We start from the raw sequence: 27,829 nt of genomic DNA, 5'->3' as shown, positions 1-27,829 counted from the left end.
AACTGTCCCCATTAGATGCCCCATACCTGATCCCTTCTTGCAATTCCAAATTTGGTGACCCTAGGTCAGGTCAAGAGTCGTCAAATTTTATTAAGTCCAAAATTATTGCATGCAGACAACTTATACCTCAGAATCTACCACGCCGATGGCTGCCAAGCCTTAGCATTCAGTCCGCCACCAAACCTAACTCTTGGTTGAAGCTGCAACTATGGTGCCATTTATAATTATGTCTTTTCCTTTATGTTTGTGTTCAAGACAACGTGCAGCGTGGCTGGGCCGGCCTTATGAGGTTGAATTTCCCCTTAGCGGAGGTGTTTATCGTGGCGATACTATGCACAATTCGGCGCATGATTTTCAGCACAATACTTCCGCTAAGGAGAAATTTAACCTGATAAGGCCAGCCCAACCCAGCTTGGGAACAAACATAAAGGAAAAGACAATTATGAATGGCATCATACTTGCAGATTCAATAGAGAATTAAGGCAGATGGCCTACCGAATGGTAAGGTTTGGCAGCTATCGGCGTGGTAGATTCTGAGCAATAAGTTGCCTGCAAGAATTTTGGACTTTGTGAAATTTGACGACTTGTGATCTGACCTAGGACCACCAAATTTGGCACTGCAACAGGGAATCAGGTATGGGACATCCCATGGGGAAGGTTTCACAGTGATCGGTCTATTAGGCTCTGAGATCTGAGTTGTCTGTATTTGCGTGTAAAATTTTCTACTTGCGTTTTCGAGGTGTTTGACCTCAGGTCAGATCTCAATATTGCCTCGCCATGACTCCCCTCATCTCCCGGAATCAATTGGTGAAGGCTTCAGGGCGATTGGACGGGCCGTTTCGAAAAACTTGTGTGTTTGCATCGTATGCCTGTTTTTAGATCCTGCCCCTCCCCCTTTCTGAGGATGTGAGGTGCACAATATGTCGCCTCGTATCGTTGATGACGTCAAACGTGCGCCCTGTCGCCGTCCTACTTCTGGTGACGTCAGATATGTGCGCTGTCGCCGTTCTGCTGCCCATGACGTCGGACACACCCCTGTCAACGTTTCATGACTTCTGGCGTCATACATGCGCTTTGTTGTCGTTCTACTACAGGTGGCGTCAGACATACGCCCTGTTAACGGCCTATTGCTTGTGACATCTGACATGCGCTCTGTCCCCGTTCTACTTCTGGTGACGCCGGATGTGGGCCCTGTCGTCATTCCATTGCTAGTGACATCAGACATGGTCTTGTCGCCGTTCCAATGGCGGTGACGTCAGACGTGCAGCTTGTCGCCAGTCCACCGATGACATCAGACGTGCGCCTTGTCGCCGTTCCACTGGTAGGTGCCCGTATACTTGAATCCGAGACGCCGACTGAGGTCGTCGGCCTCTTGTGGACCTCGCGAGCCGTACCTGAAACAGGCCCAAATGTGGCTCAGGTTCGCAGGTACAGCTGCAGGCAAAAAGAGGGCCTCTGAGCAAGATTAAAGTTTTAGTGACACTAGTACGCGAGGGTGGTCATTTCGTTTCATGGATTACCTCAAGATAAATTTTAATTTCCACTTCCTCGTTGTGACACTGTTTTTACTGAAGGCACAGAAGGTGCTCAACGTGAAAACCACCGATTAGACCGCAAACAAATAACAATATTTTCGTTCATAAGGAATGCTGAAACCGAAGGATGACGAGAAAAAAGCAGTGTTAGTCGTGATAAGCCGTCGCAACTCAGAATGAAGACTATCCAACAGGTGGAAGAATGGCGGTCCACAGCGAAGAAAGTGCCTGGTCATCACCCCGGTCCTGCTGTGCGCTCGTCCGTAGTTCCGCCCACCTGTATGGCACCGGCTTGGGTCTGGTCTCCTCAATGGTGTGCAGCAGCGGCGTGAAGACCCGCCAGGCCTGGGCCAGCTCGTCCGAGCGCACAAAGTGCATCTGAGAGCCGCAGAAGACGTCCAGCACCAGCCGCTCGTAGGCGTCCGGAAGCTTCAGGTTCTGCAGAAGGCGGGGCGGGCTCAGCAGACAGCTCAGGCATCAGAGATGCAGGGACTGAAGGGGCACGGGCTACTAGAAGGCGCATGGCACATGCACCAGATACATGACTCGGGCCGAGCTCGGGTTCGGGTCGAAAGAGACGTGCTTATCCAACGGGAAGCAATGAGACGAGCGGGACAAACAATACTTTGTATCTCTTAGATAGAGCGTGTTAAACCAACTTCCACCGACTCTCGACTGCCCTTAAACAAAGCCCGAACAAAGCATTGCTGCCCTTTCACACATTACAATAAATGCGCATGACGGACTGACATTACAATAAACATGCATATCACTTAAGCATGCTTGAATAGTCGCGATAATATCAGATTTGGGAGACGAATTTCGGCCACCGTCTGTGGCGCACCCTGTATCTGGCGGCGTAAGTGAGGTCCAGCTCGGTCTCCTCCATGTCGAAGGTGATGCCGGGCTTCTTGGTCATCATCTTGACGTAGACAGCTTCACCGGGCTGCACGCGGACCACCAGCTCGTTGCGACGTGTCTGACCGCCGTGGAAGATGTCGCCGGCCACGTCTCTGTACTGGATTCGCACCTCAGCCTTCCGCTCGTTTAGCGCTGGCGAGGAGCACATCACTGCGGTCTACAGAAGTCCTTACACATACAAAGGAACAGAGGTCCGACGCTACGGCAGAATGTGCTTTGCTTACAAAGGCAGGGGTGTGTTATTTTTGTTTGATTCAATTGCACAGGGGTTGGTGTTGGAGCCTTTGCTCGTTATTATTTCCCAATAGCGATTGAGTTCGACATAAAAGCATGAAGACATCTGGCCAACAAAAGGCCACAGTGGCACAACGCAGTTGGCCTTTCTTGAGTTCCGCACACAGAATGTGTGTGGAACTTTTATAAGGTGAAGTTTTCCACGACACACATCCTTGCACACGATGCGACGTACATTCATGCACACGACACGACACTCCCCGCACACGACAGGACGCATGTCCCTTGCTGAGGTCGGATCGGCCAGGAAATCCTGTGAATTATAATGGATGCATCCAGAAATAATGCAAACCCAGATCGTTCGCTGAATGCAGCGGGTTTTCGCACGCGTTTTCAAGGAGTTCAGCTCCGTTGCTTAGCGCGGCATGCCCGCAAACTCTGGCGGGATCTATTTAACAGAAATCAGCAACTGTTTCGATTTCTTAAAATTAGCCAAACAGTTCCGAGATTTGTGGGAAGCGGAGGGGGGGGGGGACATCCGCCACCCCTCACCGGAACAGGGCTAATCAGCAGCCGGCCAGGAATAAGGTAGCATGCAGTACACCGACCCCGTGATACCAATGAATGCAATCTTTTAATTGCTTGAACTGTCAATATTTAACACTAGTATCAGAGCTAGTTCAGTTTTCATTGAATCAGTCACTTCACGAAATTCCGGTGCGTGAATTAATGTTGTTGGTTTTCGGGTATTGCCGGTGAAAATGAGATCCGGCAAGCAAGTCGTCCATTCTTGTCATTTCCAAGGTCGCGTGCTAATAATCTGGTCACATTCAGATTATACGACAAAGAGTGGAGCAGATAGCTTTCTGAAGATGCCGACTGCTAATCATTTTAAACTTCGAACATAGAGTGCATAACGCTATTTTCAGCAAAACGTTGGGCACCCTCGGATATTTACCGGTTGTTGTTGGATGTTTCAGGCTACAAGCCGAATGGTGTTCCCCTAGAGGGCAAAATTACGTTGTGTAACACTTATTTTACACCATCTCCAGGGAAACGTGACACAGGCAAATGAACGTAACACATTATGCTGTGAAGATGGCGGCAAACATGCCATCAGCTCCACAGCGGCAGTGCTGGCATCTGTTGGTGGTCTCTGCAGACTACAGTGTCTGCATCGACTACCTTTGCCGCAACGCAGGATGAAGGGCACACCCTCCCAGCGTTCGTTGTTGACCCAGAGGGCGGCGGCAGCGAAGGTAGGCGTCACCGACCCCTGCCGGAGGAGGTCGTCACAGGCGTAAACGTGACGCCCCGCCCCGCTGCTGCTCTGAATGCTCCGAGGCCCTAACCCTTTGTCGATGGCCTTCCAAACTTGTGTGACGTCACCACTCAATCACGCGCTCAGCTCGGTTCCATTTCAGGGTCTGGAGGGCCGGGCCGACCCGTGCATGCCGTCGTGTCCCTTCCACAACACTGCTGCGGTAAATAGATGTTCTTGGATAGGGTCCGACTGATTTTTTTTCTGCGTCCCGCCAGACAAGAAGATAATACAAAATTGAATTGGGGAAAAGTGAGAGCGATACATAGTTTCAGCATGCTCTTGGGTAAAATGACGTCCGAAACGGTACAGGGAGATGAGTAGTGTATTATACTTCCTGACCACATGACTGGCTTAAACGTCTGGGGACAAGGCAGAGTCGACAACTTCCAGCAGCCGGACGGAGTTAGAGGGTGACAGGGTCTGCTGAGAAACAGTTAAATGCAAACTCTCGCTCTTTTTGATGTTATGGTTACTTCTTTTGTTATGGCATTGACATTCTGTGAAAAGCCTACAACAGATTTTAACTACAACCATAGTAAGATTTTGAGCCATTATCAAGACCTCATGTCAGCTTTACTTAGAATACGTCTTGTGTGATAATTAAAAGCGTCATTATTGCAATTAATGCTCACATTCATGCAAACATAACCACCAATGACCTTTCTATGCTGGCTATGGCTGATCTGGTCACGCCTGAGGCTAGACACATCCTTGCTAGAGTTTGTCCAAAACAGCGGACAGCCAAACGTAATGGTTATGAAATACGCAACACACTCACACCTTTCACGCGATAAGTCTCGCATGAGGTCCACCCGCGTGTCGGCGGGTTCTGTACCGCTTACCTTGGGCACGGTAGGGTCGTCCAGATAGCCCTGCTTAGCGTCCCCCTCGCCGTGCGGGTCTCCGACGTACTGCCCCAACACCACGTCGTCGAGACTCAGCTCCCGCGTGCACTTGAGGACCTTCACCTGCGGACAGACGCAGACCCGGTGTCCAGTGGCGCAGACCCGGTGTCCAATGACGCAGACCCGATGTCTAGTGACGCAGATCTAGTGTCCAGTGACGCAGATCCGACGTCCAGTGACACAGACGCGACGTCCAGTGACACAGACCTAGTGTCCAGTGACGCAGACCCGACGTCCAGTGACGCAGACCCGTGTCCAGCGACGCGGACCCGACGTCCAGTTGACTCAGACCCGGTGTCCAGCGACGCGGACCCGATGTCAACGTAACGCTATCAAAGTGACGCAGGCCCGATATCCAGTGACTCAGATCCGGTGTCCAGTGACGCAGACTTGGTGTCCAGTGACGCAGACCCAATGTGCAGTGACTCAGACCCAGTGTCCAGTGACGCGGACCCAGTATGCAGTGACGAAGACCACATGTCCGGTGACGCAGACCTAGTGCGCTGTCACCCGGACCCAATGTCCATTGACGCAGACCTAGTGTGCAGCGACGCAGACCTGATGTCCAGTGACGCGGTAGATATCGGCCATTCATTGGAAGGACCACTGTGGGGTTACATGGTGAAAGCCCGCGTCCACACGCTGTTCATTTGAAAATGGAGTTCTTTCTGCGGTGAGATCGCAGACAGAAAACGCATTTTTAGGGAAGACTGCGCATAGTTGAAGAAATTAACGTAAACACAAATGTGATCCAACAGGAAGTTTTGCTAGCTACGGATGTCTGACGCTTGTTCTAGGCTGGCGAGAACCTTTTCATCTCGTATGTCGTCTGCTGAGGCCGAGCAGGGCTTTTCCATGGCTACCAGGCACATGATTTGCAGCAGGTGGTTCTGCATGACATCCCTGGGGAGGTGACAGAAAACGCAGATGAATCACCCCAAGCGCTGGGAGGCATATTTTGGAATCAACTCACGAATCGATACATGGACCTTGCGTTTCATGAGGTGCATGAGGTGCATGAGGTGCATACAATGCGTTGTACCCACCATTGCTGTTAAGTAAATGCCGTTCGGATGAATAATTCTGCACGTCGAATATCGTGAATACTTGGTGCACAAGATCGCTGCTTAAAACTCGGTGTTTCACCAAGAGATGACAGAACCAGTATGACACTCACATAAAAATTTAACAGGACATGTTTTTCATTTCTCAGCACCATGAATTTTTGCATTCAACCCCAATAAATGATGATGCACAATGCGCTTCTCAAACAGGATATCAGATAGGTGCATAACAAGCACGTGCCTACCTCCAGAATCGTGCTCCATGGCGAATGACTCAAAGTTCATGTCGTTTTAATATGACCCTCCAAATGGCTGACGGGGGTGAGCGAAGTGCCGGGTAAGGTCATTAGAGTTGTTAGTTTTCCTTTAAGCTCCAGGTAAGGAGACTAGTCAAGGCTGCGGTCCGAATATGCATCTCCTCCTATCCTTACCTATTACACACACACAAACACCGCCCCGCCGTCCCTGATGAGTTGGCCACCAAATGGGGCAAACGTTGAGCTGTTGAGCGTCATCGAACAAAAACCCGCGTGTTCCACACGCTGTGCATGGTGCTCATACACAACCGTCGCACCTGATGATTCCGAACTCGTCGAAGTATCCACCTCGGCCCTTTGTGCCGAATGGCTCCTTGAAGGTGATGTGCACGCTGGAGATGTAGTCCCTGTTCCAGGTCGGACTGAATATGACGTTGCCAAACCTGCCCGAATATCGGAATATATGCCTCGAGAACATGCAAACGGTCGCCATCCGCTATATTAACTAACAAACACATAAGCAAATCAGTACAATAGGTACTTGTGCCGATCTGAGATCTTGTGAGGTATAATGACCATGATATCCGGCCTTCAATGTGCAATGACATGATTGTCAAACGAAGGTGTGAAACTAATATTATGGTGCGTGACAAGGCTGATCACACATTTCCGTCTATTTCTCAGTGTTTTCTTGACAGCAATGGTAGCGTTCCCGGCATGGAAATGCACCTTGCCGAAGAAGAAAGAACGTAAGAAATCTTTTAAATGCAGTCAGTGTCCATTGGTCAGATGAAAACCGGCGTCAGATTTACGAATAACGTACAGAAGTGTACCTTTATTTTCAAACAACTACGACTGTGAGTTAGTGCTACGGCACTGCATGAACACGAGGTCCTCCATCTCCCTCCTACGAGCCGCGTTGAATGTACTACTGGCCTTCTGAGCTGAATTGACCTGCGTTCAGCTCACTCACCGCAGCGTCATCAGATTCTGGACCATCTCCTTGCCCAGGTAGTGATCGATCCTGTAGATCTGCTCCTCGCTGAAGAGCGCCGCCAGGTGTCGGGACAGCTCGGCTGAGCTGTCGGCGTCCCGGCCGAACGGCTTCTCCACGATGATCCGGCTCCAGCCCCTGACGAAGGCGGCGGAGCCCGCCAGCGTGAGGAGCCAGGAATAGAGCATCAGGGAAGATCCCTCACTAAATGGCTGCAAACCAAGTCCGCGAACCAATCCATAGATTGAGCTGACTGTACCGGGCAATTTTCGATATTCCGAATGACGTAGCTGCATTTGGACTGCACTAAAACATTGATCAGACCAATCGACCTGGAACGGTAACAATACAGACAAATCCAATACGTTTAACTGAAATGGAACGTGATTTGGAGTGCTACATGTACATTTACAAACGCATATACATTGCATTGAAAGTCAACAGACTCATGCAAAATGGGTTACATGGCTGCCTACTGAACGCCTTTACATTTAGGCGTTTTCAATTAATGTTCGGTAAAAGATGCATGTCCTACCAAACGTAGCTACGAACCTGCCCCAGCCGCCACTGAAACCCTTTTTGCGCTGAAGAAAACTCCGAGTCCTTTTGCCGTCTTAAATCTCCCCATTGGTGCGGAGCGTGTCCGGTCGTATCCATGCCTACCCGCCACAGTGGGGGCTGCGCCTCACCGTTTGGCCATGCACTGGGCCTTGATGTTGGTGGTGACGGGCGCGAACACAGACGGCGGAAGCGCCAGGTAGAAGAGCCGGTTGGCTGAGCCGCCACTTTCCAGCTCGCCGATGGCCCGGTCGAGCGTCGCGAACGACGCTGGCGCGTCGTAAGCGCCAGCCACGTACCGGTTCACCCGCCAGAACTGCTCGTACCGCTCCCGGTCCTCCGGCCGCACCTGGCGGCCACGGGGCGAACCAATGCTGTGGCAATGCTGGCCGCCGGCGAGGAAAAATATCGGGCTGCGTATGAGCGGAACAGTGCTGAATATTCACTTCAAATCAATGAAATAGACAAAAATTAAATGCTGTACAAGAAACTGGCGCAACGAATGCTTCTCCGACGATTATCCCACTTTTTGCGGTGGGCGGATAGAACCCAAAGTTTGAAGGTTTGTTTTTTCTTACGCAGTGTTGCATAACGAGAAATCTGCATTATGATCAGCCAGCTCACCTTCATGTACTGATCACAGTTGGCTCTGACCTCCCTAACAGATAGCTTGGACCTGGCGTAGCCAACTATGCTGGTCTTCTCCGGCAGCAGGTTGTCACGGAATAACCACCAGATGGTCGGATAGATCTTCTTCTTGGCCAGATCTCCCTGAAATTGATTGGCTCGTTAGCCCTTCTTTATTTCCAAAGACACCGTCCGTCGAAAGTGCATACCGCCTGACCGTCTCAGTCATACGTAGTGGAACCACTCAATGTCAGAGGCAGCGTCAAAAACACTTGATTCGGACAAAGAAAAATGCAGACTAATGAATGAAAGGTATGTGATGTGACGACCTCGGCTCGATATCTTTGAAGGACGCCTCAGACCAGGCTGTGATCTCGATCTGCACCAGAGAGCAGCACGAGGCGGCCATGTCTCACCGACGCTCCGAGAATGACGAAGACGTGGGGGACGGTCCTGCTGAAGCTCTCCTCGCCGGCCAGGCTCTGGCGGAACAGAGCCAGTGTCGTCTCGGCGGCTGAAACGGTACAGCGCCAGCCCTTAGAGCTGATCCTGGTGGCCGGTTGTCTTATGAGTTTGTCTTTATGTTTATCCTGTTTATCAACTTGTCTTGAGGTTAACCGCTGCCGGCGCGCAGAGAAAGATGACAAGGAATACACTATTACGATTTTCAAGCTGAAATAGTTATTTTTTTGTTTCGCCATTGGCCACTGGTTAAACGAAGGTAGCAAGCAATGATTGGAACAAGGGTAGTGAGCGTATATTTTCTGCTTCCGACCCAGTCTCTGCAGACAAACTGTAGCCAGCAGCGTAATGTGGCATCATATGACAAGAAATGACAATGACGTCCATGCCCAGCAGCGTAATCAGAGATTGACGTATCACCGGCCGCGTCTTCGGTCACCACAATTTGCAATACCATGCACGCAACCGAAACATTCATTTATACTATGTCATTCAACCAATGCCAGGATAACTGTTGCTGCGAGGAATGCAGGCACGCCGGCCCTACACAACGGCCCTACACAATGGGGTAGTTCAAAAACGAGGGCTGTCTTCTTTCACCTTCGTAAATTGCCATGGCCTCACGTTTAAGCTTGATCTCAGGCTAGATTTACTGTCCTCGACCACAAAAAAAAACGGCGAAAGACTTCGACAGCCAGGGCAGCTGAGGAAATGACAAAATTCCAACCGGTGGTAGGTAACACTGGGGAATGATATCAGACATACGGGCCTCCTCGAAGCCATGTCCCCTTGAAGAAACCACGTGTGCGCTGCGAGCCCATCCCAGCCATTGGCATACCCTCCACCATACCTTAGCCATGCTCCCAGCCTGGCACGGCATGCATTACCTGAGGGCGCCTTTTGATGCGCCACAGCAATTGGAGCATACAGGTTCAAACTGGATTTCTAGGCTGCCTGGAAAGGAAGTAACAGTGTGCTGGGTCCTAGGATGGACTCAGATTGAGGTGGATGCGACTGCGCATAAATGGTGGGCAACAGGCAGTGGGGGCGGGCTGGATGGAGGATGCATCGGGGTCACGGAAAGAGGGGATCACGGAGCTAGTTGAAAAAATATGGGGTCTTCGTATTCCTATCACGCTGAACAAAAAAGAAAACAACAAACAAAACAAAAAAGCAAAACAATAATCTATGCTGCAGCCCAACTTTACAAAACTGTTGCACGCTTTAACGAATCGAAAGTACAAAAATTCCCGGCTCAGGCTTAATGACTTGCCGCCGTTTGAAAACATGAAAGGATTTGTGCTTCCACCAACACGACACAAACCAGCTATCGCCGATCCCAGCCGTTTCTTTTACCCTTTTCATACAGAAGCTCAACAGTTAGTTTATTTGGACGCACCAAAGGCGCGAAATTGTTAGTTTTGTGATACTCATGCTTCTGCCCCTATCTGAACCACCTGCGCATTTTGTTTTACTATCTGAACCCCCAGCCTGCATATTTTTTCATTTTCAGGCAAATACAGCCGCACATAAATTTGTAACGGAACATTGGCACGCACTGCCCCTTTGAGCCCCACTTGAATACGCTTTCCGCGCAGAATGTATTAAGGTTTTGTTTAGTACGTGATTAGCAGCAGCTCCGTTTGAAACGGCAGAATTAAGCACAACCTATTCAAAGATAATTTGATTATCGATGTTATCCCTTTATTTTTCTGGAGAGCCCATAGCAAGAGCTCTCTCTGACCGCGCTCGGATTTTACCGGCCGATCCAGGACCCCAGCATTTTGGCACACTCAGCAGACGGGAACCGCTTACCAGGGTCACGTATGATATTGAACCGCTTTTGAAAGCAGCTTAGGTGCCCCGTATGTGTCATGTCATGTCATTGAGGCTTTATGACGCACTCAGCTGCTGAGGCTATATGGCGTCGCCTGCCTCTCACCCTGGCCGGGAGGGCGGGCACCGCGAGGAATCGAAACCCGTACCTCTGGTTTCCCAGACGTGCAGTGGTTAACGCAGACGCGTTAACGCAGACGCGTTAACCACTACACTACCGGCACCCCTAGGTGCTCCGTAGCAACCAGGTAACCTTTGAGAGGGAACATAGGCCCTTTACAGCCAAAAGGACCACGCGTATACAGAGGGCCATGCCGACGTAAACGGCTTTGAGCTGAGAGAGGATACAAAAGGCTTTAACTCGCACGGAGCTTCTGAGACCTTATGCTTAATGGCGTCACCTACTTTTTACCCTTGCAGAAAGGGTTTATGCAGAGGAGAATCGAGCCCTGTACTTCCGGCTTCCCCAGCACGCATCTTAACCACCACACTAAAACGGCCAAAGAGGACCTGAATAGTTACGAGATTATTTTGTGTGTCGAAGGGACTTTCAAGTGGCAGACGAGCCCTAAATAGGCTTAAGTCTCTAAAGCGGCCCGAGCGCCCACGGTGACCAGTTGGGGCCCATGTATCCCTAGCAGGGGCTTCTGGATGGCCAAATGGATCCTAGTGAGTAGGCAGAAGATGGACTCTACTTATTCAGCACGAACATTTTTCGTCATGCTGCACGCAGAAAAACACCCCTGCGTACACCTACACCAAACCCCCGGTTTTTGCGCCTTACGGAGCCAAGGAAATATGGCGGCCCCAACCCCACCCCAACCCCAATCCCATTCCCTACAATATATCTCACCGTGAACTCAGTCGTGGCCAGGTGATTTTGACGTCTGTTTCAGTGGAGCCCCCAATAGCCAGAGCAGTGCTTAGGTGGCCAAAGCAACCCAGTGTAATTAGCTCAGGTCAGGCCAGTTACATCAGTCATTACCCGTTAAAACAGGTCCTTATGTGGGTAATTCAAACAGCTGTCACGCAACAGCTTCCACAAAGAGGACAACTGGATTGCAATTTTCTAATAGCTTCGTATCAGCCTGCTAGTTCTTTCTCAACGGCTTATGAACGCGCACCCGGGCGGCCGGCTGAATACCTTTCGCTTAGGTGGGGTATCGAGTTGACCCCCTAAGATCTAAAAAAAGATAGCTAGAGACACTAAACTTACAGAGTAGGTTGACCCGTACGTCAACTCACTTGTATCAAGATTCGAGATTCCTAGATTATGACCTTGGGGTTGAATAAGGCCATACAAATTTAATTCCAGAGTGGTGTCTCAAGTGTCCCTTGACAGCCTTATGCAACCGCCGCTTCGCGGCAGTTGTGTTAGGCCATTGTACTGACTTTTTGCGACCTGTTCTTAGCGAAAGGTCAATGAGATCAGTGACATTTTTACCTTTGTAAGGTCAACGTGGCCAAACATCTAACGAAATTGCTCCTATTTCGCCCTCGGAATGAGCGTCAGGGATTACGCTAGGCGGTATGTTCCTAAGACCAAAATTCTGGCCGGAGCCATCTTAGGTCAGTGATCTATTCTGACATTTGAATATTTGGTGGAACATGTATGTTACGGTTCCTGGCATAAATGACTTCAGAATGGGCACCAGAAACTACCAGAAACTATCCCATAAAACCAAGTTCACTACTGAAAAACGGTTTAGTTTTGGCATCGTTCTGACCTTTACACCTGACCCTAGATAAATAGAACTGGTTGCAATTCAAAGTTTATGTGGCTTATTACCTAAGAAATTATCTCAGGTATGTATGGCTTTGACTAACACTTCGTTGTTGCATCATATTGAACGATTCCCTAAAAATGCCCTTCGCTGACAGCCGTGGCCTGGCTTTGACCTGCCATACGTCTGCGACCTTGCAAGGTTCATTTTTTAACATCGAAATATTCTCTATTTAATCATCTACAGTCACGCAAAGTTTGGCGCGGCTGCATGGCGCCGCCAAGAAATTAGGCTGGAAAAACCTTTGGCAAGTCAATTTGACGCCTCACCCGAGCGCGTGACCTCATATCGGAAGCCGACGCGATGCCCCCCCCCCTGCCCCCCAAAGGTTTCTGAGGATATAATTTCAGCAATTTGTGCTGTCGCCCAATGTTTGATGGCCACTGGGGCATTATTTGCGTGTGTTTTGAAACCAAAAACGTGTTTCTAGCATTTCTAGTTTGTGATAAGCTATGGGGTTTAGCACTGCACGCGATCCACGACCGGCGCAGGCAACCGCCGATTCTGCGAACCCCGCGCGGGGGTCTGACACTATTAACCGATTCGTTTTCGGTTAAGTCTTTTTAGTCGTTCGAAGTGCAATGTGTTGGCTGCCGGAGTCTGTCGTTTTCAGCCGCTCGGTCAGTGCAAAGGAGCGCCCCTGCGAAGGGGGTGGGACCTGAGTGGTTGCCCCACCCGAAGCGCGGATAAGCGCGAGCGGTCCGGCCCGTTGGTGACGGCAAATGAATGAGCACATATTCTTAGAATATGGAGAAGGTCGGCGACTGCGATCATATGCACAACCGGGATTTCACTTTTTCCGCCGTGTTCGTAGGTTTAACATGTGTTATGAACAACATTTTCAGCCTTATCGCATCGAGAGATTCAATTTAATTTGCATCATGACAAAAATGTCACAATGCCGTAGACATTCAGTTTTTACCACGCATTTCAATATTTAAGGTTTTAATTAGCCATTTATGTATGCATCAAGCACGCTTACTGCAAAACGAGTGCCAAAAATGAGTGGTGACAACGCGTACCTGCTTAGCTTGGAACATTTACCTGTGTGCGAAAACCAGAATGATTCTAGTTGGTGCACTCATAATTTTCTGCATACAATGCCGCATGGTGCAAGAGTTTTTTGCACCGTGCATGATTTGTGAGTGAATGACATACTACGGACATGCTCTGCTGCACGCGAGTGTGAAAGCGGTTTTAAATGACGCCTGAGTTAAATCGCATCTGTGGGTTAAAGCCACCTAGAGAAGGGTTGTACATAATCACGTCATAAGCGGCACGAGCGTGAGGAAAATGATTATCATCTATTGTTCGCCCCGATTTAACTTAGTCGGCGCCCCTCCCCATCCTGTTGCCAGGGAGATCAGCAACGACTGTGGATGATAACACCATGAAATAATTATGTGAAGACCCCAAGTGCTTATGCAAGGAGGCTTCTAACAATCATCCTTCCGAATGGTGCACGAAAAAGACGGCGTTTTTAATTCTTTAAGTGTCTGGATGACACGTGAATACGACATTAACGCTATACCACAAATTAAAGTCATTCCAGTCGTTAAGGAGCCTTCCACGTTGCCCTTCATTTCTTTGCGTTGCTCCTAGGGCCCTCCACTGTTGCTGAGCCCTTCCTGCTAGCGTGCTGGGAAGCTCTTGTCAATCAGGGGCCTTCCACGGATTCTGTCCATCCGCCAGAAAGGCTTTGCGGGCTATAGCCGGCGCCCCACATTTTAACATTCCGGGGTATTCTCGGTTGCTCAGGAGCCGTTTACGCTGGTCTCGGTTAATCTACCGACACGCTTACGATATGCTCACGGGCCTTCTCCATTGGCCTTAGGGGCCTGCAATTCTCTATCACTTGCTTAGGGCTCTACGCTCTTGTCCGGGGCCCATCGAGCAACGTGCTTGAGCACGATGGACTGTTTGAAGGCCCTGTTTACTGGGTACTTTAATGTAGTGCTTCACGCTCTTCCCGGAGGCTATCTGATAGCCTGCTCGGGTACACTCGATCTTTCGGGGGCCCTCCAGGCTGGATATTGGGTACTTTTCATTTGAATGGTGGGGGGGGGGGGGGGGGCTACGCTCTTGTCGACTTGTCGAGGGCTTATCTGATGACCTGCTCAGGCACATTCTATCGTTCGGGGCCCTCTATATCTGATCTTGGGCACTTCCTATTTTTCAATGCAGGACCTTACGCTTTGACGGAGCCCTATGAGTTAACCTGCTCTGGTGCACTTGATCATTCAAGAACCCTCTAAGTTGTGTCGTGGGTATTCCATATTTGAACGAAAGGCTCTACGCTCTTGTTAAGAGCCCTATTTCTTAACCTGATCGGGCGCACTCGATTACTCGGGTGCCCTCCACATTGTGTCTTGGGTAATTCCTATTTGAATGGAGGGCCCTAAGTACTTGTCGGTGGTCCATCTGTTCGCCTCCTTGGCCACAATGGATTGCTTAGGGGCCCTATATATTGGGTGCTGATATTTGAATTAAGAGTTATACACTCCTATTGGAGGCCATCTGATAATTTGGTCGGTTACACTCCATCTTTCGGGGGCCCTCTGCACCGGGTTTTGGGTACTTCAAATTTGAATGGAGGGCCGTGCACTCTTGTCGGACTCCTTCTGATAAGCTGATCGGGCACATGCCATCGCTCAGGGGACATTTACTTTGGGTCTTGAGTGTTTCTTATTTAAATGGGGGGGGGAGGGGGGGCGGGGCATTCGCTCTTGTCGAGAGCCCGATATGTTAACACGCGCTGGGGCGGGGGTCAAATTAAACCCGGAAGGTTTCTCCAGAATGACATTTAAACGGCGTGGCTACACCGCGTCAAACTTTGCACAGCTATAGATGATTGAGTGGAGGATTGTTTAATGGAAACGATCCTTGGAGTGGAATGGTTTATGGAAGCAATTAAAGGTACCTTAAAAGGTCGCTGGCCCAATAGCAAGCCAAAGTCAGGCTATGGCTGTCAGAGAAATGCACTTCTAGGGAATCATTCAAAGTGATGCAATAACGGAGTGTTAGACGAATCCATACATACCTGAAGTGGTTTCCTAGGTAATAAACCAACTGGACCTACTTTTTACTCGAGAGCTTGGTTTAAAGGTTTTTGTGGTTATTTCGAATCTACTGATGACAGGGCTCGCCACAAAATATTCTACGGCTTTTTTAAATGTCAGAGTAGGTCACTGAACTCAAATGGCCCAGGTAAACACTTTTTTCAGAAATATAGCGCCTAGCGTAATTCTTGACTGTCCTTAGTCCGTAGTAGCGCGCTAGCGTAGCCGCACATAGTCTTTCACCCTTTTAATCCCTATAACGTAATCCCTAGAAACGGTAGAACAGTTTATAAGGACAAAAATCAACAACCAAAAGCTTAAGGCCCATCTTGCTCAGATCAGGGTATCATGTTATCTATGATCAATTCGGTTGTGATGGAATCAGATGCATGACTTAACAATTTATTTGCGAGATGCGTTACTAGCGGATGGTGCAATTGATGGACTTGTATAAATGCCTTCTAGATTAAGTTATAACACAAATGTTGCAAACTTACTGGTAAAGCATATGAAGTGTTTGACATAAGATTGACCCTTTTAATTTTTTTAACAGGCATAATGTTCTGTGACTTATTCTGCTGGCTACCGTCACTCGACTACCCGGCCAATTTTTGACGAGAGTGAGTCATCAGGCTTTTCGCATCAAGGTCCGCTCAAATGATGATCAAGATTCACACCACCAGATAAACTTAACACACTGCTCTAAATTACGCGTCTACACCACCTTCTCCCTTCTGAGCACGTCACTAGCACAACGCTGAAATTTGTCTGCCTAAAGCCAACTCACATGCTGACATTGATTCAAACCATAGAACAGCAAAATCGCACCTGTAAGTCTCAAGATTTTCTGGGGTGAACTCAATCTACACACATGATTTGCACGAATTATATCGCATGCAAAGCGCTTTTACACACTTGTGTCCAAATGTAACGACGACGACGACAGTGATAACAACGAAGACTAAGTGATCAACGCCACTTCGTCTTTATTTTCGTCGCAACACGAAATGCATGGGTTGGAAAAAGGAAGGAAACGAGCACGGAATAAGCCAGCCATCTTTTCTGAGAAATTGCATACTTTGGAGATACCGATACGTGACAGACGTCCTTCGTCCATCCAAAATGTTTACTTATTATTTTTGTTTTTACTGCTATTTTTCACCGTTTTTCTTAAGTTTTGCCGTAAATCGCATGAGTTCATCTGATTTGGAGTGAAAGATGCCTGTCGCACTGCCGCAAGTACACTCATTTCCACACGTGCAAGAAACCCACACGGTTTACCGCCAGACTTGAGCAAAAGCAAGTTGCATATGTACATTTCGGTAACCCAGCCAAAGAGAACCGTACATCCTGTACGCTATAAGATGTCTCCCATGAGGTGCACCATCATAATAGTATTGTCGCGAGGGGGACACTACAATGCACCCAGTTGCTGAAGCTTTATGAAATCGCCAGCTTCTTACTCTGGCAGAAAGGAAGGGCGCCGCGGGGAGAAGAGCCTAGTACCTCTGGTTTCTCAAACACGCAGCGTAGCCACTTCACTCTCGGATCCCAGTATGCTGTCGCCCAGGTAGTAAGCACTGCATACTCGTATACAGATGCTATTGTAACCATGAAGTGCTATCCTCTACAAATCATACGCTTCTTTAAAGGAAATTTAAATCACTGAAAACGAACAGGCGATACAGCTTAGTGTAGGTGCGTTTGTGCAGTGTGAAAACGTGCAGTGCTGAGCAGCGAACACCAAATCAAAGGCGTGCCGAAACTACTTGGGCGAAAACAGACGCACCCTTGCTGGCGACGAAGAGGTTGCGTGGTGCACGTCGACGACTGGTGTCCGGCTCCGAATAAGAGATGACACTGTCTCGTGAAAAAGGTGTGTGGAAACGTAAGCCCGGCTGCCTGTGTCAGGAGCCGACTGACCGTTGGTTCGGCTGGGAGCGGTGTTCTCACACTCCACCTCTCGCATCAACATCCTCCGGAAGATCTCCTCATCTGTGTGCCGAAGACATGGGTTGACGGCGCTCGAGAACAAAAAAAAAACGCGTATGCCTGAGTGCGAGTTACTATACTATTTAGATTTTAAACTGCATATGCATTCGCCGAAGTATGTTTTCACTTTAGGAAAAACAGCCAGCGCCGTTTTTGCGGCGTGTTGATATATCCCTCAAATGAAAATGGCACCATGTGTGGAGCATATCTTCATGCATTGCACATGCACCAAATTTGTTGATGCTGTCATCACAGTAACAGCAATCCACCACACAGGCCTGGTGGTTGTCGGGTACCTCTGACGCTCCCCCAAGCAGTGATCAGAGCATGCCTTGCTCTCCCTCACTCTCTCTGAGGGTGGATACCATGGGTCTCTGAATGTGGAGACCATAGGACAGCAGTTGGTATGGGTCGGGTTCAGCTATGCATATCGATACCCTGTGAAAATGGTGGGTTTAAGCTGTGTTTGGTATTGCTTTCCGTGTGTAATTCCTTGCCGAGTTATTATTAAGCGTGCCGCTTTCTCTGGAGAATCTAGTTATTGATCAACTGGTGTCACTCGTCCGTCCCGATAGCTCGGTTAGTTAGAGCTCCTGCCTTCCCATTCCGATCCAGCCATTCGTTGCAGAATGGGTTCGAGACGCTTTAGGCGCTTGTTATTTGCACCTGTCTGGAATGGCCTGTGACAGGTGGTACGACCGCACTTAAAGGTCAGGTGACGTCAGAGGGACAGACCATAGCCAGTCTCGATGCACTGAAGCTTTCACCGGGAAACACTACCGTTGATCCGGAGTTTAACTATTTGGTGGTGGGTTCAGGGCTCTTGTAATCAACCCTGCTTGGCGCGCGCAATCATAAGAAAGGTGAAATGAATACACAAATTGAGCTCTATCTGTACACAGTTCATTCGTGTGCTCTGTCCCTGTCAATGCGTAATTATCGTGCATCTTGAGGTAGGATTTACGAAACATAACAATGTGTTGAGTAATATAGAGACGCCTTGCTCCACTTGCACATGCAATTGCTCTTCAGTTTATCGGATCACTGTGCGGTGTTCATGGATCTTTGGATGGAGCAACGCAACATGAGATAGGTAAGATAGGGGCCGTAGTTTTGTATCCAGTTAGGGGCTGCAGGCTCCCAACTTGGACAAAAAGTGGACTAATTTTGGGCATCTCGTTTTTGGCGCATGTTGCCAGTGGGTTTCGCGATGTTTCTCTATTTCTACTCTCCACCTATTTCTCTTCCATATAACCTACCCGCCAATTATTAATATTCTGCATAACTATGACGAAGGTGGAGTCCCTGGTAATAATGAGTTTGACGCGGAGGCGATATTTCTTGCTGGTAGCAAGCACATAGCTGCATGCTTGTTGCCACTGTTAACTTGACACCCAGCCTATAAGACAATCCATTGAGCCAGTGTTGTCGGCGTTTGGGCGAGCGATCCGCCGTCACAGCAGGACGGAAGCCGGAGTGTAACCGGAGCGCTGGCCGAGGCCGTTCCAATAGCACATGGATATCAAGATATCCTCGTTTGTCCACACTTCCACATAGCTATTGTGTCCTTTTGATATGATTCAATAGTCCTAGTTCCGACCCACTCTGCGAATAAATAACTCCGTCCCGGTGGCTCAGTTGGTTAGAGGGCCTGCCTTCCGATCCACCCACCCGTGGCAGGGTGGGTTCGAGTCGCTTTAGGGCGTTCGCTATTTGCCCTTGATAGCCATGGCCTGCGGCCGGTGGCAGCGGTCGCGCTAAAGGTCAGTTGACGTCAGAGGGCAGGAGCGACCGTGGTGAGCATTGTGGCACGTTAAGCTTTCACCACTAAATTCTGCCGTTGCCTGGAATTGCGCGATCGGATGGTGGTGGTCAGGGCTCACACAACAAGCACAGCTTAGCGTGAGCGCTGATCCCAGAAATCCATACATTCAAAGGATTTGAATCAAATGTATTTTTTTAAAAATAGCTAACAGGCCTGGTTAGTTATGTTTATTTTGGAAAAATTGTGGGTTGGTTGCGGGTGTGGGTAGTTGCTTGAAGAAACGTCTAGTAAAGCATTGAAGAAGTTCGCAAAATTTGGCAAAGTGCTAAATTTTTCTGGTATAATTCAGGACTAAATCTTTAGAAAATGATATAAGTAAAAGTCAGCGAGCGGGGATGGCCAAGTTGGAACAGGTAACCACTGTACATGGCAAAAGTACCGCCTGGGTAATGGAACCGTGCCGTGGGGAGGCTATTACCGGCAAAGGCACGTTCTATGGGAGCCCAGACACTATTGTTGGTAAGTCGTTAAGGATGACCATGCAGACGATCATTTGGTGTTTCGATTAACTACGTGGGTCGAAAATCGATGCAGCAGCAAATAGGTACAATGCTGACAATGAATCAGGAGCCGTTCACCACTGCTCCCAAACCAACACACATGGAATGTGCAAAAAGGCATGTAGCGAGAGCGCCACCGAGAGCGTTGCTCGCCGCCTGCTGGGGCGACCCCCGAGCGGCGAGCTCCGACCTTTCCCGGCACGGACAGGGCTGCAACCATTGCCAGGTGACCCTGAAGCCGAGTACTGCTGGAGAGCGGGGCCCCCCTTCCCTGCCCGGTCACGTCCGCCCCTGCCGAGTCCCTCCCGCCCCTGCCCGGTCCCGCCCGCCCCTGCCGAGTCCCGCTGCCTCTGCCCGGTCCCTCCCGCTTGGCTCGGCCTGATGTCGTTTTCCTACAGAGCGGCGGGGCGCTGCCCGGGGCTGCCAGGCGGGCGGGACTCCGCAGGATGTCTGCTGACGGGTGACGGCTGATGACGAGACTGGGACGGCAGAATGACGACAGGACTGGGACGGCAGTCTGACGACAGGACTGGGACAGCAGTCCAATGACGAGACTGGGACAGCAGTCCGACGACAGGACTGGAACGGCAGTCTGACGACAGGACTGGGACGGCAGTCCAATGACGAAGACTGGGACAGCAGTCTGACGACAGGACTGGGACGGCAGGTCCAATGACGAGACTGGGACGGCAGTCTGACGACAGGACTGGGACGGCAGTCTGACGACGCCTGACGGGCACGGCTGCGGAGGCAGGTCACACGGGCGGCGGCCGTCGCCGTCCTGCACGGTCCAGGCCCGGCGCCCAGCGTTGCCAGACGTCAGCGGGTTCAGCATTGACAGGTGGAGCTGATCAGCCTGCTACCGTGGTATATCCGCGGCCGGTTGTGGTCTAAATGGTTAGCGATATGCGAGTTCCGCTCGCTGGATTCGAACTTGGCTCCTATGACATCGCCCCTCACGATGCATTATTCCGTTTCATTTCGCCTACCTTGATTGCAGTCGCATGCCGACGCCAGCTCCAAACACCACTGGCGGTGTACCGAAGCTCCGGCACCATCGGCGCAGGGCACAGACCCACTGCCGCTGGGAGTTGTCATGATTTGCTCCGCTTCGAGCAGCCAACAGGCGGCTGCGTGGTGCTGCAGTATTCGCGTCTCTCACGGACCAACGGGACACGGAGGGTGTGGTCCCCTGAGCACTGACGGGGTCCTACCGTCACCGGCGCCGCCGACGCCGGCAGACCGGTGGTGATCACCAAAATAGCCCGGCAAACAGCTGACTGAGGACCCGGGAACGGCCGGCGCTGGCCTTGCGACGTGCCCCGAGTGCAATGGATTATTGATCCAGCCGCCTTTCATGGCTGCTTCTGATCGATCCCGAAATAACGCGGTTGCATTTTTGCGGTGGTCGCCACGGCCGTATGGTCCTTTTTCAATGGAATGGCTGCATAGGTCAGGACTCAGCTGCGACTGGTGCGCTCCCGGAGGCTGACAGTTACGGCCCTTTCCATGGGCTATTCCCCACAGGACAATGCTGATCATTACTTTGCCAGCTGTCACCGTGGAAGTTACATTGCTCACCTCGGGTGGGATCGCACTCACAGACTTTTCTCCTGCGGTATGGGTTCTTTGCTGACCAGGCCGCCCCAGACCCGGCTGAATAATTACTTGCCACAAAGAGCGACTCGACGGACCACAAGCGTAGACCCACGATCAATGAGCGTCGCGCTGTACATAATGGGGGAGGGGGGGGGGGGGGCGGTGACCTTGACGCGCAGTGACGCAGACTGCTCGTGGAGCTAGGTCTCCTGGGTCCTGCTGCTGACCGTTTGTTGTTTCAAACAGGCCCAAGGTCGGGTGCACGGTAATTAAAACAATTTCGTAATTTAAGCGTAACACCGTTTTAGATGGTGCTAGCTTTATGTTCGTATGCAAGTCCACTAGCAAATTTTGCGAAATTATCCAAGGTGCGCAAGCTTAAAATTGAATCAAAAATCGAAATTTTCAACACTTTTTTACCACCATTCCTGTTACAAGGCAATAGTGCACTTGCTGCGGTATGAGCCGCGCAGTTTTATATGCAGTTGTGAAAGTCAACACATCTGCTGAAGCCTGCGCGACCTTACCGACAGGGTGTAGAGGGAGCCAGCCCATACAGACGTGGTCAAACATCCTCAGGTGCATGATTTTTGTCTGTTCAAATGAAGTGTATCAGTAGGATTTACTGTATATTAATTATGTTATGTGCAAAATATGTTTTCCTGGTCTCTGCTTTAACGGCAGCGCACGCTATGCAAGACCTGCGGGTTTGTTAATAAATTTTTGTAGCTGGGAAGGCTTTCAGTACGCAGTAGATGACTCAGAACTCCTGGGCCCTTTACGTCTCAGAAAAAGATCCAGATCTGCGATGCACCTAGAGAACTACCAAGTCACGACTTAATGTATTACATCATATTCATTATTAATTGTGGTACACAAAGTTTTATTAGAATTTCGTACTTGATGTTACAAACAGTACGAAAATCACGCACGAACAAGTACGGCTGCTGCCACATTGCATGATGCAATATTTTGGGCCTACGCTAGGTGTGCCGGGTGCACAAGTGGGCTTTGAGTCATGGGACACATCTAACAGTATTATAAGGCATGTTCTTTATTGTTTGTTGTGTTTGCAAACTTAATTCGTGTGCCCTGTGCTGTTTACCGGTCACTGGGCACTCGAGAGTGGTCCGAAATGGTCGTGCTGGACTTAGCAAAAAACGAAAACGAAAAAGGGCGGCAAAGAAGACCCCAGGTTAACAGAGGGGTTCATAAACAGGGCTTATAAACAGATCAAAGTAATTCCCATGCCTAAAGGAAATGCCACAAATCTAACGACACGTGGTAAATTGGCTCCGGTAATAACAGTATTTACCGTAGAGCCTTATCGATTGGGTGCGCCGCCAGAGCCCCATCCGGGGGCTCATCAGAACAATAGCGAATAAGCGCGTAGCTTTGAGAGCGTCTGAGTGCTTCAGCCATGATTGGCAAACATTTTGATACATAGAATGACTCCATAGCACGGCAGAAGCAAAGTGCGTCAAAACGCGCATCGTCGTAATCATGTCAATGTTCGCACCAGGCGGCAATCTTTGCTAGATTGCGGACAGCAGGCCTACACTTCCAATATGGGGCAATTTAAACTTACAGTGGGCTATCTTTTCCCAGAACTGCTGCAACAGTCGGATGGGCTTTTCCGGAGTGTCATTCATTGCTGCTCTTTTCGTGAGCCACCGGGTCTTTTTCTTCGATTTGCACCTGAGCGTTCGTCTGCCGCCCGGAAGCCTCTGGCTGACCGGTCAGCGAGTCCCACGGCCCACTCCCGTCCTCCGTTCGATTGGGTGGTTCTTCACTGTTCGTTCTTTCTCGCGCTCTCCGTTATGAGCGTGCTTTGCTCTGGGTCACGGCCACCGGCGCGCCACCTACGGCTGTCGGCTGCCACTGCACAAGTTCGCGTCCGTCTCTTGCGCTGCCATCGTCTCGCCGGCTGCACTAGCACCACGAGCCCTGCGACTGGGCGCGTCCTACCGGCCGTGCAGAGGTCGGCACAGCCGTGACGTTCACAAGCCGCTGCTCCCCATGAGCTGAGACCGATTGGAAGTGGCCGAGGTCGGGCGAGTTGCGGGGGCGGGCCTCCCTAGCGGGGAGGCCAACCGCCATCTGATCTGCCCCATTGACTCCGTTCAAGGGAAGGTGGCAAGGACACGCTACTCCGGCGAAGTAGCGAGTGTCGCGTGACAGGCCCCGATAGAGAGCCAAGCCGCCCTGTTGCCCGAGGACGCCAGTGGCGTGACGGCGAGCTGCAGTGTCAGGAGCCTGCAGAGCTCACGCGGCCAGACTGGCGGGCAGCAGGCCCGTATGCGGACGGTTGGGGTAGTACCCTCGATACCAGCCGCAAACATGTCCGTCACATGGTGTTCACCGTCAGTAGATATAGGCGCCTTTCCCTGCACTGGCAAAATTTACAAACCCTGCTGCAAGAAACAGGCCAGCTCTGTGAATGTTGCCTTGTTACGCCGCATAAAGCACCCGGGAATCGCAATGATGTCTGGGCATTTTTACTTCCCAAACGCTACGTTCCCGGCATGATCCGGGTGGGCCGGTAGCCTACACACCAAGCTCGCCAGTGCTCGGGCGGGGCAGCCCTGACCTCAGCGCGGCGCCCTTGGCGAGCACGCCGCGACGCCCGGTCCATCTCAGCAGGACCCGTCCAGCGGCGTGAATCGGGGCGCGTTCCACCGCATGGCCGGCGCTAATCGCCTGTCGCGAGAGCGTGACCGCCTCACGCAGCCATGCGTGGCCACGCGCCGCCCTCGCCTGCCACGCGGCCGGTCTGCGCGCCCAGCACGCTCGGCTCGGCTCCGCTGGCCGGGTCGGGAGCGGCCGCTGCGTCAGCGCCAGCGGCCACGGTTACTGCGGGGTATAGCGCATCGTACAACTGCCGTCAATGGATGGTTGCTTTCGTCGCGGCTGATTCTGGTACCAGTACGTTCAGCGGTTCAGCTGGCTCATTCAGCGGAGCGAAACAGGCGTTTGTCGAAAACCCTGAGTACGGTACGTGAGTGGCGTGTGTGTACTCATGCCCGCTTACGTTCGATGAATCCGTCTACTTGAAATGCGTTGTAAAATGTCCTCACCTTTATCACGGCGGAAAACCGTTAAAGGGTGTGGTCCTCATTTATATGGAGTTTAGAACTAAACTAACCACCTGAAGGTCTTTTAAAGCTGCTCACGGCATTCCTTTTTTAAGATTTAAAGCCCTCTGGTTCCGGAGCTTAAAGGCTGCAAAGATGTGAAGGACTAATTTGGGAGAGTATTTGAAGGTCATACTGGCATTCATGATGCAATAATAACGCCATTTAAATTGCGCCATGTAATTAGTCATGCTGTGATCAAGGCCAAGAAAGATATAGTGGACCAGCCTTTCATATCTGACGTTCCTGAGCACGATTTCCAGAAATAGCGACCGTCAGTTGGCTCTCAATAAATACTGTGCAATGTGCGATAACGTGATCAAACAATGATGTGTCTAGGAGCACATTAACTTAACATTTCCGAAAGGTAAGAATTTGTCAGAAATTTTCCCTTTCCAAGTCCGGAAGTTTTCCTGCAAGTTTCCAATGTTCTCGACAGGCTTCCTCTTTCGGCTGGCTCACTTAGCCGAGTGCTTTGATTTAGTGTCAATGTCATTCATGTATTTCTTTTGCAGAAGAGTTCTGTATCAGCTTTTACAGTCAGCCCATTGTTTTTGTTTATATATATATATATATATATATATATATATATATATATATACGCACAGCACGGCTCCGCAATTTCCTCGGAAGCATCTAGACTGCACTAAGGATGGAGCAACCATGCTCACGTGGATGTCCTAAAGTGTTACGCCTGTAGCGTTATAAACATCATAGCAATGTCACACTTCCAACAGCGTGCGTGGGTCTTCCTCACCTCTGCGGCGCTGGGCTGACATGGCGGCGTGCTGCCGGGACGAGCCAGCCGCAGCTGGACCGGCCGCTTGGCGGTGATCACCAGTGGCCGTCACACGCCTCCTGCAAACGGAAACGCGAGCTGACATGACCCTGCACGTAGTGGAAGCTGGACCTTGAACACGTCGTGCTCGGCTCCCGGCGCTGGGGTTCAACTAGCTGACTAGTGCCTACGGGGCAATTGATGACCCAATTGGAAGCCAAGAAATAGTTGTGATGCAACACATTCGTGTGCACCAGAAGCCACGTTTTAGCAAATAGCAGACTCAATTTGAACACAAGTGGTTTTAGCGCACAGGTGGTTTGTTAATCGCCGCACCTCCATGTGTTGCATAGCAACACATGCGTGTTAACATGTGAACGCTTGAACGCATGAGCGCGTGAATGCCAACGCTTTACTGTTCGCGTTGACGGGTATACTCACGTTTAATGACGCAGACTTGCACGCCGCATATTCAACATCACCGCCAGCATCAGCTGACGATCTCCCGATGGCAAGTCCGACATCCCGCGGTGGCTGGTCATCCGCTCAGGTGCATGCCCTCAGGGGCCACCCGTCCCCTGGCGGCAGGCGCTGGTCTCACTCCAAGCGTCTGGAGTAGGCGTCCGGCCGCTGCGTCTTGCAGTGTTGTGGCAAAGCACTGGTCGGAGAGGGGAGGCCGACCACTGCTGGCTGCGGTCGTCGGTGGCCCCCGGGGCAGTGGTGACTTTGCGGTGCTCACCAGTCGACTGCTGGTGACCGGTCGTCGGTGGCCCTTGGGACAGTGGTGACCCCGCGGTGCTCGCCAGTCGACTGCTGGTGACCGGTCGTCGGTGGCCCCCGGGACAGCGGTGAATCTGCAGTGCTCGCCAGTCAACTGCTGCTGACCGGTCGTCGGTGGCCCCGGGACAGCGGTGACTTTACGGTGCTCACCAGTCGACTGCTGCTGACCGGTCGTCGGTGGCCCCGGAACAGTGGTGACTTTGCGGTGCTCACCAGTCGACTGCTGGTGACCGGTCGTCGGTGGCCCCCGGAACAGTGGTGACTTCGCGGTGCTCACCAGTCAACTGCTGCTGACCGGTCGTCGGTGGCCCCGGGACAGTGGTGACTTTACGGTGCTCACCAGTCGACTGCTGCTGACCGGTCGTCGGTGGCCCCGGAACAGTGGTGACTTTGCGGTGCTCACCAGTCGACTGCTGCTGACCGGTCGTCGGTGGCCCCCGGAACAGTGGTGACTTCGCGGTGCTCACCAGTCAACTGCCGCTGACCGGTCGTCGGTGGCCCCGGGACAGTGGTGACTTTACGGTGCTCACCAGTCGACTGCTGCTGACCGGTCGTCGGTGGCCCCGGAACAGTGGTGACTTTGCGGTGCTCACCAGTCAACTGCTGGCGACCGGTCGTCGGTGGCCCCGGAACAGTGGTGACCCCGCGGTGCTCACCAGTCAACTGCTGCTGACCGGTCGTCGGTGTCCCCCGGGACAGTGGTGACCCCGCGGTGCTCACCAGTCAACTGCTGGTGACCGTTCGTCGGTGGCCCCGGAACAGTGGTGACCCCGCGGTGCTCACCAGTCAACTGCTGGCGACCGGTCGTCGGTGTCCCCCGGGACAGTGGTGACCCCGCGGCGCTCACCAGTCAACTGCTGGCGACCGGTCGTCGGTGTCCCCCGGGACAGTGGTGACCCCGCGGTGCTCACCAGTCAACTGCTGGTGACCGTTCGTCGGTGGCCCCCGGTAGAGTGGTGACTCGGCGGTGCTCACCAGTCAACTGCTGGCGACCGGTCGTCGGTGGCCCTCGGGGACCGTGCACGGCCGCTGCGCGCCGCGGGGCGCAGCGATCGATGCTTGTCTTCGGCGAACCGCGATGAATGGAGTGAAAGGCCCACTGTGAGCCGGATCGACGCCGGCCGGCACCGCTCGGACCTCGGCATCGACCAAGCCCGGCGACTGAGGTCACACAAAACAATAAACAATGGCCAGTGCTGTGGTCTGGTTTTTCGAACATTGCGGTTGGTCCGTAAACGGAAAATTGGTTATCGATCGAATGTGTGCTGAGTCGTAGTGCATGAGTCTTCAGAGAGCATCGGTTGGCCCGATGCTTCTCCGGTGTTTTTTGTAAATTGATTTGGTACATTGGATGCATGGTTTTGAAGGTTTTTGGTGGTTGAGTTTTAGGCATTTGTGACTGCATCTTCAGCCAAATTTGAAGATCCTTCCTAAAGCTTACGTCAAAGGTCACCTCCCTACCCCCCGTACAGGTGCAACCGAATCTGCTGTTCACCTTCAAACTCACCCTCGGTCGGGTGGCACGCTTTTGCGTCATGTCGAACAGCACCTAGGTGGGTTATGCGCAGCTACTAGGCCCACCTCCGTTCAAGCCCAGGCACGAACACTGACGCGCATTCTTTCCATCTCTTCCGTCGGAACTATGATGCCTGGCTTCCGTA

General features: G+C 51.3%; 1 protein-coding gene across 4 annotated transcripts; it reads right to left on the bottom strand.

Moving 5' to 3' along the window:
* On the bottom strand, nucleotides 1–26,124 carry LOC119107215 (glucose-6-phosphate 1-dehydrogenase). Of its 4 annotated transcripts, XM_037230609.1 has the most exons (14): nucleotides 25,830–26,124; nucleotides 25,368–25,468; nucleotides 17,484–17,555; nucleotides 8,836–8,933; nucleotides 8,417–8,563; nucleotides 7,924–8,141; nucleotides 7,214–7,372; nucleotides 6,558–6,683; nucleotides 5,729–5,822; nucleotides 4,857–4,982; nucleotides 3,876–3,966; nucleotides 2,380–2,588; nucleotides 1,813–1,973; nucleotides 1–1,394 (listed from the first exon to the last, which is right to left on the bottom strand). In XM_037230609.1, the coding sequence occupies exons 2-14, from the start codon at nucleotides 25,387–25,389 to the stop codon at nucleotides 1,292–1,294; spliced, it is 1,626 nt and encodes a 541-aa protein (XP_037086504.1). In that variant the 5' UTR covers nucleotides 25,390–25,468; nucleotides 25,830–26,124; the 3' UTR covers nucleotides 1–1,291. The 4 variants fall into 4 exon arrangements, with proteins under 4 accessions (XP_037086504.1, XP_037086507.1, XP_037086505.1 ...); XM_037230612.1 differs by lacking the exon at nucleotides 17,484–17,555; XM_037230610.1 differs by lacking the exons at nucleotides 17,484–17,555; nucleotides 25,368–25,468; nucleotides 25,830–26,124 and adding an exon at nucleotides 23,065–23,480.
* Between the last annotated feature and the right edge of the window lie 1,705 nt (nucleotides 26,125–27,829).

The sequence above is a fragment of the Pollicipes pollicipes genome, unplaced genomic scaffold (assembly GCF_011947565.3).
Source record: "Pollicipes pollicipes isolate AB1234 unplaced genomic scaffold, Ppol_2.1 Scaffold_6686;HRSCAF=7923_pilon_pilon_pilon, whole genome shotgun sequence".
Lineage (NCBI taxonomy): Eukaryota > Metazoa > Arthropoda > Thecostraca > Pollicipedomorpha > Pollicipedidae > Pollicipes > Pollicipes pollicipes.
This window is presented reverse-complemented; position numbering and strand designations above follow the sequence as displayed.

Excerpts from the sequence above, each read along its gene's own strand:
- LOC119107215 (XM_037230608.1), bottom strand. The coding sequence starts at position 20,975 with ATGACAACTCCCAGCGGCAGTGGGTCTGTGCCCTGCGCCGATGGTGCC. Across the intron at positions 5,823-6,557 it reads GACGAGTTCGGAATCATCAG|GGATGTCATGCAGAACCACC; the intron begins GTGCGACGGTTG and ends TCACCTCCCCAG. Across the intron at positions 2,589-3,875 it reads CATCCTGCGTTGCGGCAAAG|CGCTAAACGAGCGGAAGGCT; the intron begins GTAGTCGATGCA and ends GCTCCTCGCCAG.